General features: G+C 47.0%; 1 protein-coding gene across 5 annotated transcripts in view; it reads right to left on the reverse strand.

Annotated features, from left to right (window-relative positions):
* The window catches only part of LOC146830404 (alanine aminotransferase 2-like), a 250,388-nt gene that overhangs the window by 21,824 nt on the left and 214,955 nt on the right, over positions 1-13,609 (reverse strand). For all 5 annotated transcript variants that reach the window (XM_085604581.1, XM_085604578.1, XM_085604577.1 and 2 more), the window contains one exon: positions 4,230-4,473. In XM_085604581.1, coding sequence (XP_085460707.1) covers positions 4,230-4,473 — 244 coding nt within the window. The remainder of the gene's footprint in view (positions 1-4,229; positions 4,474-13,609) is intronic.

A 13,609-nucleotide genomic window follows, 5' to 3' on the forward strand; every position in this document is an offset into this window, starting at 1 on the left:
ACCATGCATGTACACAGAGGTCTTTACCACCTATGCATTTACCATGCATGTCAAGTTTAATAAGATAAGAAAAATCGTAAAACATATATATACATACCTGTGGATACAATGACAGCGATTCCTGCGTATGTCAGCTGCAGAGGAAGCCGTGTAGTCCGCAGGCTGACATTGATTGGGCCACCACTGTGTGTTCGGACGCCGCATTACTGAATGGGCGACCGCGGCGGAATCTGGCTAAGGTTGAAGCTAGGAGGGGAACTGTATCTTCAAGAGAGGGGAGGGGCTAAGAGTATGCTCCAATGGGAGTCCTTAAGTCATCATTTAAATCAGTCCCCAGCTGCTGGGACCTCCGCAACTAAACCGACACTGATGAAAGCCGTCAGGCTGAAACGTGTCTGCCTTAGCGTTTCACCAGCTCAGCTCAACCTGAGCTTTGCAATTTTGAATAAAGCAACTGTGTACTGCACGCTAGCTGTGTCAGATCTATTTTACTTCGAGTGGATACTGGACTAAGGGGCATATTATCAAGACAGGCGATAAAATTATCGCCGCTTTAGCTTCAATTGGAATTCCATAGAGCATATTATCAAGCCCATTATCGCCGTTTTTTGAGCGGCAGTTTTCTGCCGCTAAAGCGGCGATAATATTACCGTCTGTCTTGATAATATGCCTCTAAATGTTTTGACCAGCAGTGCAGGCGCTGGTAACAGACATGCTCTCTCGGTTTGGAGTGACGCATTTTGCCTGCAAAATTTGGACTGTGTAGTATGTCTACTACGAGAGGCCCCCCCAGTGATCAAGCTTCACAGTGAGAATGTCATCTTATTGGGGAGAGAGGAGTAGTATTTTACTACTTTTTAGGGGCCGTACCTGTAGATGCAATGACAGCGATTCCTGCGTATGTCAGAGGAAGCCGTGCAGTCCGCGGGCTGACATTGATTGGGGCACCACTGTGTGTTCGGACGCCGCATTACTGAATGGGCGCCCGCGGCGGATTCTGGCAGCCTTTGCTGTGCGAGAAGCTAAGGTTGAAGCTAGGAGGTGCACTGTCTCTTCAAGAGAGGGGAGGGGCTAAGAGTATGCTCCAATGGGAGTCGTTATGCCACCATTTAAATCAGTCCCCAGTTGCTGAGTATCTGCTGAAATTGGTCCTCATTTAAATGAGTGTCCTTGGGGACCCAGGGCCTATCAAGGCTTGAGAACCGGGGATGTGTGGCTTCCTTAGCCTTTGTTTTTAAAAACAGCCCTGGGGAATGGTGTCCCTAGGGCCTTACAAGGCTCGGGGACGGGGGCTGTGTGGCCCCCCTCTCCTTTAATTATATTAGTGGTCATTTGGGATATGGTCCCCGGGCCTAACAGGGCTCGGGGAACGGGGAGACAGGGTCCCCCCTCTCCTTTAATTAAAACAGCCCATAACACCAAAATACTAGCATTTTTTGCAATGATCCCATGCGATCAGAAAAAAATGTCTGCCAGGTCCGCATTGTTTAATTAAGGAGAGGGGGCCACACGGCCCCCTTCCCCCTGCTGTGTTCGACCACAGGGAGCTCATCCCCCAGGGCCCAATTCCCTAAATGTGGGAAGGGGCGCACAGCCCCCCTCATTGAACTGTATTTGGCTCCTCTTCGATAAAAATATGTCCCTGGGCGATGAGTTCTCCAGGGCCTAATGAGACTGGAGGGGGAGGCGCGCGCCCCCACGCCACTCTTAAAAATGTGTCTTGATTTATTGGTACACAGTCTGTTCTGTAGTGAGTGTCCAAGACGAGTGGTCTGAGAGCGGAGTCCATAGCTCTCCCTTTTAGTTGTTGCTGAGAATGCAAATGCGCCAAATCACCTACAAGCAGCGTGCGTTTGCCCGTGCCCTTGCGATTCCCATGTTCGTAGTAAGCAAGGGTGCTGGTGCTGGCTCTGGATGAGTGGGCCACCCTGTGCTCAACCCCCTGCTCTGCACGTCAAGGGCAGTATGTAGTGTGGGGTTGGCTGCCTGGTGGAAAACACCCCACTGTGCATATCAGGGGCTTGGATTTAAATATGGTAATACATTATTTCTTTTCGTTAAAAAAAAAAACCTAAAACTTCACTGAAAGAAACAAAGGTTAAAGTAACATAATAGGTGTGATAAAAAGATCTGATTTTTTTTTTTACTTGGAAATTTGCTGAAAACAAAACAAAGGTTAAAGTATTGGTAAAGTTAGGTGAATATGTCAGTGACAACAATAACGTCTTGAAGAGAAAAAAAAACACAGAAATTCACCAGTCATAGTTACCAGAGCTAACTATGACTTGCACGCCTGTCATGCACTGCTTATGACCTGACATATTACATCACTCATTACATGTTCTATGACATCATTTATGACATCACATGATTTCATCATCCAATGAGCGTGTTAGTCTAGAGAGACCGCTCTTTAGGTTAATCAATGTGAGAAGCAATAAATATTTTATACGAAACATACATTCTGTAAAAAAAGCCTGTCTCTAATTTTCTCTTTACATTTTAGTCGTGACATCACTAGTCACCAGTAATACGAAAATTGTGTAGCTTCTCAACTGTAATACGGTATTACAGTTGAATTGTGACATCACAGTGCCTGCTGTCAGCAAGTAGAGTGAAGGGTAAGTGAAAAAGCAAGAATTCCAACTGATATTTACTAGGGGTGTGCAAAATTCAAGTAATTTGCTGTTATGTAAATTTCACAAAATTTCACGTAAATTAGGGAAAACTACGGGTAATTAAGCAAACTGTAAATCCTCTTTATATTTGAGGGCGAAATGTGTCTATGCATCGATTTTTTACATGGGGTTGCATCTCGCTCTAAACAAATAGTGCAAAAAAGCATTGGATCGTAAGTCCAACTTTGCATCGGGTTTGCATTAAAAAAGTAACGCAAACCTGTTGCAAAGAATTTGTAACTCTGGGCCCAAAAATGTAGAATTATTTGGGGAAGAGTATTAGTGCATGCATTGTAAAGGAACTCAGACTTGACCCTTATTCGTTTATGGTCGTGGAGCTTCTTGGCAATTTGCATTACACACATAGCTTATAGCAGAGGGTAATCAATCCAGTATATATACACACACCAAATGCTTCTTACACATAACTTATTTTTCCAAAGGCCACTGGGAAACAATGTGCAAGCTGACCTTAAGTCAGATTACAAAACGTTCTTGACCTACCCTACAACACCTTGCATGATGCAATGGCAATGCAAGGGCTTAGTAAACTTGGCGCTGTGTGTGGATGTTGAGCTGAGTCTGCATGAGAAGTCTGTATGGGAGTTATGGTTGGTGGGACAATGATGCCCTGACTGAAATGTGGAGCCTGTATGCCTAAGGGCGATACATGGAAATTAAAAAGTTACTGCCTCCAACTAGAGTGGCTCCTGCTTTATTTGTATGAAGACCTGCTCTATAGTTACCTCCTCAGACAATCTTAATGAACCACTATGAGATACTGAACAACTCAATGTTGCATTATATGATTCAAAGCGGGCAACTGGCAGAATCGATCAACTTTTATGTATAAAAGTGAACGCAAGCAGACAAGAAAAGGGCTTTGCATCACATACAGTGCCAGACAGACCATTTATTCCACAGGGCATTTCCCTGGTGGGTGGAACTTTTGGAGACTGGTTTTGGAAGCCTTGAGCCACTACTGGTGCCTCTGTCACTTTTCCCAGCTCCCTGAGGTTAATTTTAGCAGGTGGGGGAAGCTTTAGGAGGGCAGTATAGAGAGAAAGTAATGAGAGAGGGTGGAGAGAGAGAGAGAAATTAGAGGAGGAGAGACAGAGAATGGAAGAATGGATGGGTGAAAAGGGAGTACTGTGCAAGGAAACGAAGGGAGTGTGGCTGGTTTGAGCAGTTTTGCCAGGCTGATTTTGGTTCCCCATTCCGACCCTGGTCACATAGCCACAAGCCCCTACTAATTCAACGGGGGGTGTGATGGGCAGGACACTCCTTGGGTAATGAGCGACCGCAGATTTTCACGTCATGTGAACCTCTATACATGTTATTATTTCTGAGATTCAATATTAATAAGGTCGATTGGGTGAATGATGTCACAGTAGATCTCAAAACCCCATCTGACATCATCTAACAAAGGAAAACTCTAGAATGCTCATTGTTGGTGATTGTTTTAGGTGCAGAGCTGGGTAAAGAGAATTTCACTGAGTGGGAAAATCAGCATTAAGGATGTTGGTCACAATGTTGCTGTTTGTTCCTCACCTGTTGGATTCCCGGGGTTTGCGATGCAGAGCACTTTAGGGGTGCAGTGAGTTCGGGCTTTGTAGAGGGACCTCCTTATCTCACGCACGTCCAGGGCCCATCCATTGTCTTCATCTAGGGGGCACTCCACCTTGACAGCGCCACAGTGCACAATGGCATCTGCATAGACTGGGTGTAGGGGCACACAGACCATCACCCCCGTTCTTCTGGGATCCTCTTCTGTGACGATGAAAGACATGAGACTCTAGATAAAAAGACGCACAAGATCTAAAGCTGGAACATCAAGTGATCACAAGGCGGGATCAGTAAGGTATCCCCACAACCACAGCCCTCTCATCACCAGTGGAGGATGGAATGTGGAAGACTTGGAATTTTTCAAACTCATCTTTGAATCTGCTCTTTTTACAGCATCAACTTTTCCTTCCCTGGTGTATATGCGCGGATCAGTGTTTTTTTTCTTATCTTTCCATTTTTTAGATGTCAGCATATTGTTTGAAAATGCGCCAGGGAGCACCAACCCTTCCTACAGGTACTACCTTTGCCTCCATCTTTCACAGACCTACCCAGGGCTGGACGAGAGACCCACAGGCAGGCCTGCCAACAATGCTCAAACCAACCCCGCTCCCTTCGTTCCTGTTATTTAATGTGTTGGTACTGAAACTGGTGTATGTCTTTGGAGAGCCCACCTATTAGCCCTAGCACCTGGCTACCAGATAATAGAAGCCCATGGGCATGCTTTGTACTCCCAAGTACCAACAGAACTCATTCAAAATCAACAAAACAGCCAATCCTAGGGGCATATTATCAAGGGCCATTTCGCCGCTTTTTTGGCTTTAAAAGCCAAAAAAGCGGTGAAAATGACATCGTCCTATCTACAAGGGGATGCTAAAATTCATTAGCGCATGTTGGCACCTGTTTTCCCGATGCCTCGCTTTGCATCTCTAATGAGGTGCAAAGTGGGCGTCACTGGGCAGGACTCCTTGTAAATTATCGCTGATGTGCACATTGCGATATTTACAAGGAGGCCCACGCATTTTTGCAGATGTTAGTTTTTGGCGAAAACCACGGTTTTCGCCAAGAACTAACGTCTGCAAAACTACTGACTTAGGTATACTTACCATTGGGGGTGGATTATGCTGATACAACCACAGGGTCGTATAATCAAGCTTATCGCCGTTTTCCATGGAACATCGCTGGAAAACCAGCGTTGTTCCATGGAAAACGGCAATATCTCGCTATCGCTGGAATTTTTATCGCCTCGGTGATGCCTGTTGTTAATAACGCACTAACCAGGCGTAAAATTCCAGCGATAGACGGCAAAAAATAAAAAAGCGCTAAGCGCGCTTTGCGATATTTATCGCCGTCCATTGCTAATATGCCCCCTAGTCCGGCTAAACTCATTACAACTAATACACCCGAGCATAGAACCAGTGAAAGAGAAAACAATACTACTTCTCCCCCAAATATTGTAGGTCTCGGTTTAGGGATGGTTCATAATTTGTCTGAAGCAATCAAATTATCTGGAAATTAGATTAGTGGTTATTTAGGGGGTCCAGCCTGTCTAGCCGACTTTGAATCCATTGGCATAAACCAGTATATTGGTACCAAGATTAGCCATTGCTCAGCCCAGAAGGGAAGGGGGCAGTGCCTGCTACCTGCGGCTGCAGGCCATCAGCCAAACAATATCTAAAAAATGTATTAAGAAAAAATAAATGATTAGGTAAGTATAATGTAAATAGTACTATGAAAAACGCTATTATAATATAGTACTATTTATAATATATACTAAAAAAGTATATTAAACCTGAAAAAATAAAAACATGTATGTGTAGCAAATGTATATGAGAAACATAATTATGTAAATTCAAGGAGATGATGGAGGGAGTGCTGAAACTTTTCAAACACTCACCCCCAGTCACAGATATGGGTTGAATCCATCATCATTCTTTAGCTCACTTTGCTACCCCAGTTCAGACACAACTATATGCAAATCAGTCTTGACCCTGTGCCTCATGGGAACAGTCCAGACCGAACTGCCACGCCATGTCTTCCCTGGACTAGAAACAAGCATCCTGGGACTGGTTTAGGGCTACCAGCCCTCATCAGCCAGGCTAGCTTGAATCCAGTGGCAAAGTGAGCAAGGGACCCACTTCTGGGCATACCCTGCCAACTTAGGGCGAACCAAGCAAATACAAGGAGATGATGGACGGAGTGCTGAAACTTTTCAAACACTCACCGCCCATTCACAGATCTTGGTTGAATCCATCATCACTCTTTAGCTCACTTTGCCACCCCAGTTCAGACACCGCTATATGCAAATCAGTCTTGACCCTGTGCCTCATGGGAGCAGTCCAGACCGACCGGCCAGCCAAGTCTCTCCTGGAACAGAAACAAGCATCTTGGGACCAGTTTCGGGCTAATAGCCCTCATCAGCCAAGCTAGCTTGAATCCAGTGCAAACTGAGCAAGGGACCCACGTCTGGGCATACCCTGCCAACTTAGGGTGAACAAAGCAAATACAAGGAGATGATGGACGGAGTGTTGAAACTTTTCAAACACTCACCCCCAGTCACAGATCTGGGTTGAATCCATCATCATTCTTTAGCTCACTTTGCCACCCCAGTTCAGACACGGCTATTTGCAAATCAGTCTTGACTTTGTGCCTCATGGGAACAGTCCAGACCCAACTGCCAAGCCATGTCTTCCCTGGACCAGAAACAAGAATCCTGGGACCAGTTTCGGGTTAACAGCCCTCATCAGCCAGGCTAGCTTGAATCCAGCGGCAAAGTGAGCAAGGGACCCATGTCTGGGCATACCTTGCCAACTTAGAGCGAACAAAGCAAATACAAGGAGATGATGGGTGGAGTGCTGAAACTTTTCAAATACTCAGCAAAAGTCACAGATCTAGGTTGAATCCATCCTCATTCTTTAGCTCACTTTGTCACCCCAGTTCAGACACAGCTATTTGCAAATCAGTCTTGACTTTGTGCCTCATGGGAACAGCCCAGACCGAACTGCCAAGCCATGTCTTCCCTGGACCAGAAACAAGCATCCTGGGACCGGTTTCGGGCTAACAGCCCTCATCAGCCAGGTTAGCTTGAATCCGTTGGCAAAGTGAGCAAGGGACCCACGTCTAGGCATACCCTACTGTTGCAAAGTCATCCTGTGCCCTGGGCACCCCCCAACTTTTTGCTGACTGGAACTGGTGGTAACAGACTTTGACTGACCCTGGGCTCTGCCTAACCAGGCCCAGGGCCAGTGCCAAGCTGAAAGGAACACATTAGAACACAGTTAAAACACCCAACATTCACTAGGGTACACTATGGTATGGTGGGGTACCCCTGTAATTGGCATGACCTACCCCATAAGCCCCTAGTATATAATAGGGCAGGGGATTGAAACTACCTAGAAGTCCCCAGTACCCTGGGGTATGGCAGTTTAGAGGCCAGCAGCTTTTTCTGCACTAGCATGTGTGCAGTGCTGAAGCCTGAGGTCAGTTTAAAAGCAGCACTGGGTGCCAGGACTGCTTGGAAACTGTAAATTGCTGGTCAAATTCGACTTTGATACTAGAAACACAGTAAAAGGAGAATCTGCAATATTTCTACAGATTCAGAACCCCTAAAGTTTCCCCTAGTTGCACAGAGGGTGGGGGGTCCTGTAGAAATTAGGGAAATACTTATAAAATATGTTTTTATAAGCCCTGGTGCTAGAAGACTGGCCCAAGTAATTTTCCCCATTGCAAACCCCATGGCCTATAGGTTAACATGGTAGGAAGTTAATGATTAATAAATATTGATAGGAGAGGACTAGCCGGACCATTCAAAGACTTCCCAGATTGGTAGTAGTAAATCCAACAATATTATATTGTTGAATTTCTCCTAAAGTGTACATACAAGAAGTTATAAGACTTTCTTGTTTGTAAGTCCAAATTCAGCCTTCCAGTGGTCTGCCCTGATTGGTCAGAGTTAAGTGGATTAGCCAAGCTGCTTTGAAGAGGTGATAAAGGACCACTCTGCTGGGAGGGCAGTGTGCTGGTCTATAGGTATGCCAGGCCAGGAGGTGGAGTCGTAAACTATGCTCTTCAAAGACAGAGGGGAGGCCTGGGTTTCAGTTTCACTCTGACACTCTTGACCAGGAGTCAGGGCTAGGTTTAAGGAAGGTATGTGCAGATGGTAGAGGGAGAGTCCATGGAAATAAGCCATCCCAGGGTGTGTGTTTAGCCAGCTCTTACCTCCTTGCTGGAAAATCAGCCATTATGGATTTGGAAGAATGATGCACTCTGGGACAACAAAATGCCACACTCTGCAGGATGGGGTCATCACTATGAGGAGTTACCCTGCTTTCATTGGTCAGAGGTGACCTGTGGCTTGACCCAGAGAATTTTGAATAAGTATCTGAGAGGGGCAGAGCCCTCCAGATCTGCTGCTTGAAACTTACTGAAACAAGACGTGCCCTGCTGCGAAGTTCTGCTGTGCAAAGACTTCCAAGGCCTGACCTCTGAAAACTGCACCATCTGAAAACTGCAGCCCTGTGGATTACCTTGCTACAAAAGGACTGAGAAGTAGACTCCCAGTAAGCTACAGGTTAACAGAGCTCACCTGGACATCCCCACAAAGAATCCCCAGCCTGGAGTACCAGTGGACTTGAAAGGGTTTTGTTCAAGTGGATTGCGGAATTGAAGTTTCACACTTTCTAGGACCCTCTTGGAGATTCCAGACCATTGGACTGTGTGTTGGATACTTTGGGATCCGCAAGCAGAACTTCAGGAAGGATTTCTAACTGTACCCAACCTTCTGGAGAAGGCACTACACAGTGGTGAGATATTCTCCACACAGAACAGTTTCTAAAGGTGTGTCCCTGTCAGAGAAAACGAAATGACTAAAAGGGGCACTGTTGGTTTCTAAGCACGAGAAAGTGACTAATCTTTAAAAATTCATATCTCTGGTTCACTACAGTGGATTTTTTTTCGTTTTGGTGTCATTTAAAAGATAAAAATATTACATATTTTTATAAATTGGTGTTGGATTTTTATTTTGTGTTGTGTCTTAATTATTTACTGAAATTGTGTTTTTAAATGCTTTACATACCTGTCTTTGAAGTTAAGCCTGTCTGTTCGCAACCACGTTACCAAGGGTTGAGCATAGGAATAATTTTGTAAGACCTATGCTGGGTCCTATCATGTGTTAGTGGCCTTATTGCCAGTGGCAGACCTACACTTGCCCCTACCAATAACCCACTTTCCAACATTTGGTGCTCAGCGGTGTGGATGAGGACTTGCATTTAAAAAGTACACCTTTCAGTGAATGATTTAAGATTATAAAAATCCTCTAAATTGTCTTAGAACAAAACTTTTGAGTTTGATTTTTGGAATTTGGACTAAACTCTTTTTAATCCATTGTTTTGATTTTTCCAAATTGTTTTAAGTCCTTTGTGCCTAGTTTTTTGTGACCCAAAACTAGGCAACCATGGAGCTGGACCTGGCTAAACTGTCCCAGTTCGCAGTGGGTGATCTTAGGGTACAGTGTAGGTGTAGGGGGCTGCCTGCTTCCAACAACATTAAGAAGACAGCGTTGCTTAAGTCCCTAATGGCCTGGGCTGGGGTAGCTGAGGAGACGCAAGGGGGTGTCGAGGGTGAGCCCCCCAACCTCACCCCAGAGGGAGGTGAGGATGATGCCTCTTCCATTTTTTCTATTGTTAGCCATATGATTCCAGGTGGTGGGAGGGGGGAAGGGTCCCTTACTCAGGTACCACTATTGTCCCTTGCAGAGAGACAGCTTCAGGCTCAATTAGAGCTGATTGCCTTGGAGAAGGAGAAATTCGAACTGGCTAAGAGAAGATGGGAGAGGGAGGAGGAGAAGAGGAATGGTGGCAGCGAAAGTGAAGAAGATGTGGAGATGTCCAGGGGTGGTAGATTTGAACCTAAACTTCCCAAGGGCATAGTACCTAAGTACACTGAGGGGGATGACATTGACAAGTGGCTAGCAGCTTTTGAGAGGGCCCTTAAAATGAGTAGGGTCCACTCTAGGTATTGGGGTGCACTCCTGTGGGAGTTGATTCCAGTAGCTGGGAGGGATAGGCTCCTGACCCTGAAGGGAGAGGATGCAGAATCATATCAGCAGATGAAGGCATGCTTAGTCAAGAGATTTCGTCTGACTCCAGAGCAGTACAGGGTGAAGTTTAGAGGCACCCAGAAATTGAGTTCAAAGTCTTGGGTAGACTTTGTGGATATTTCAGTGAAGGCACTGGAAGGCTGGATTGTTGGTAACACAGTTGGCTCATATGAGGGATTGTATAATTTGTTTTTGAAAGAACATATTTTGACTCATTGCGCAGAAGAGAAGTTACGCCAGGATCTAGTGGACTCTAAGCTGACAGACCCCAAAGAGCTGGGAGAAGCAGCTGATGAGTGGGTGAGAACCCGGGTTTCCATTCAGCACCGGGGGGGTGACCAGAAGAAAGGAGGACAGGTCCCTCCCCAGGGGAAAGCCCAGGGAAAGGAAGGTCAAAACCAAGAGTCCTCCAAAGAACCACAAAAACCTGCACAAGGAGGGGGGGCCCCGAGCCAACCCAAATTCAAAGGGAGGGGGTATTAGGGAAAGAATGGTAGGTTCTTTGATCCCTCAAAGGTGGGTAAGTGCTTTGACTGTAACCAGCCAGGGCACAAACAGGGAGATGCTGTCTGCGCCAAGAAGCTCCCCCCTAAGGGGCCATCCACAGGGATTGCCAGTGTCAGTGTAGGGGTGGAGAGTGGTGCCCCAGAGAGGGGTAGTCAGGTGGTGGAAGCAACCTTAGTGTCCCTGGGTGGGGTGAATATTGCAACCCTTGCTGCCTTACCTCCAAACATGGACAAGTACAGGCAGAGGCCTATAGTGAATGGGGCTGAGGTTGAGGCTATCCGAGACACTGGGGCTAGTGTAACTATGGTCCTGGATGAACTGGTGCCTCCAGAGAGGTTGCTACCTGGTGAGTTTCACCAGGTGACATATGCAGACAGCACTACCAAACTCCATCCTATGGCTGTGGTGGATTTGGAATGGGGAGGTGTGACAGGCCCTATGAAGGTAGCTGTGTCAAAGGTGCTCCCAGTCCAGTGTTTCCTGGGCAATGATCTTGAAGCCTCTGTGTAGTCAGAGGTGGAGAGAGGACTCCATATGAAAATATTGGAGCTCCCTGAGTGGGTATGTGCTGTGACTAGGTCACAGACTAGCCAGAAAGGAGGGGCTGGACACTTGGACTCTGGAACAAAGGTCCAAGCATCCAAGGGCACTGGGCCTGGTGAGCCAGCCCAGGGAACTCCAGAGGTGCAGGAAGAATCTAACCCTGATGGGGAGGATCTGGCCACTGAGGGAGGGACTCCATCCCTGCCAGAGCTGTCAGATTTGGCAGAACTGACAGGTGCAGGTGGACCCTCCAGAGAGGAGTTCAGTCAGGGACAGCGTGACTGTCCCACCCTTGAGTGCTTGAGGTGGATTGCTTCTAAGCAAGAGGAGGGGGATGACCGTGGGTTTCACAAACTCTACTGGGAAGATGGACTGCTTTATACTGAGGCCAGAAACCTCGAGGAGGGGACCATCAGGAGGTTGGTGGTGCCCCAGAAGTACAGAGAGTTCATCCTGACTTTGGGTCATGATATCCCCTTGGCAGGAATTTGGGACAGACAAAGACATGGAACCGGTTGGTGAACCATTTCTACTGGCCCCTTATGTCTGAAAAGGGAAAGGAGTTTTGCAGCTCCTGTGTCAACTGTCAGGCCAGTGGCAAGGCAGGGGGCAAGACAAAGGCTCCCCTAATACCACTGCCAGTGGTTGGGGTTCCTTTTGAAAGGGTGGGGATGGACATTGTTGGTCCCCTGGACCCACCTACTGCATCAGGGAATAGGTATATCTTAGTGGTAGTTGACCACGCCACTAGGTACCCTGAAGCCATACCTCTTAGAACCATTGATGCTCCTGCTGTGGCTAGAGCACTGCTTGGTGTGTTCACCAGAGTGGGTTTTCCAAAAGAGGTGGTGTCAGATAGGGGCACGAACTTCCTGTCCAGCTATCTGACTGCTATGTGGGATGAGTGTGGTGTCAACTACAAGTTCACCACCCCCTATCACCCACAAGGAAATGGTCTTGTTGAGAGATTCAACAAAACCCTGAAGGGCATGATAAATGGGTTGTCAGAGAAACTCAGGAGGAGATAAGATGTTCTCCACCCTTGCTTACTGTTTGTCTACAGGGAGGTGCCACAGAAAGGGGTTGGTTTCAGTCCCTTTGAGTTGGTGTTTGGACACCCCGTGAGGGGGCCATTGAGCCTGCTAAGAGAGTCTTTAGAGAAGCCTCTTAAGGAAGCACAGGACAATGTGCTTGATTATGTGCTAAGCCTGAGATCTAGAATGTCAGAGTCCATGTACAAGGCAAACAGGAAACTGGAGGCCAGCCTGGAGCTCATGAAGCACTGGTAGGATCAGAAGGCTACTATGCCTGAGTATAGTCCAGGACAGTTGGTGTGGGTGTTGGAGCCTGTGGCTCCCAGGGCCCTCCGTGACAAGTGGAGTGGGCCCTATCCAATCTTAGAAAAGAAGGGTGAGGTTACTTATTTGGTTGACCTTGGCACCCCCAGGAACCCTCACAGGGGCCTGAATGTGAATAGATTGAAAGCCCACCATGACAGGGCAGACATGACCATGTTACTGGTCACTGGAGAGGGTGTGGAGGAGGAAACAGAGCCTGTGCCCAACCTCCTCTCCACTAATGTGCAAGATGGGTCAGTGGAGGGAGTTGTACTCTCTCCCAAATTGACAGACCAGCAGCACAGAGACTGTAAGCAAGTGCTGGAGCAGTTTACTGGCCTGTCCTCTTTGACCCCAGGCATCACTGAGTGGTGTGTGCACCACATTGGCACTGGTGACAGCCTACCTGTCAAAAATAAACTGTACAGGTTGTCTGAGCATGTCAGAGCCAGCATTAAAGCTGAGGTTGCTAAGATGCTGGAACTGGGGATAATTGAACCGTCTGAGAGTCCATGGGCCAGTCCAGTGGTGCTGGTACCTAAACCTAATACTCAGGAGGGACCCAAGGAGTTAAGGTTCTGTGTGGACTACAGAGGTTTGAATGCAGTCACAAAGACTGACGCTCACCCTATACCTAGAGCTGATGACCTCATTGATAAGTTAGGGGCTGCTAAGTACCTGAGTACTTTTGATTTGATTTCAGGTTACTGGCAGATTGCCCTCACTGATGGAGCAAAGGAGAGGTCAGCATTCTCCACACCAGAGGGACATTATCAGTTCAAGGTAATGCCCTTTGGATTAAAGAATGCACCTGCCACCTTCCAAAGGTTGGTGAACAGGGTCTTGTCTGGGTTGGAACAGTTCAGTGCAGCTTACCTGGATGA

The sequence above is a fragment of the Triturus cristatus genome, chromosome 5_1 (genome assembly GCF_964204655.1).
Source record: "Triturus cristatus chromosome 5_1, aTriCri1.1, whole genome shotgun sequence".
NCBI classification, from domain to species: Eukaryota; Metazoa; Chordata; class Amphibia; order Caudata; family Salamandridae; genus Triturus; species Triturus cristatus.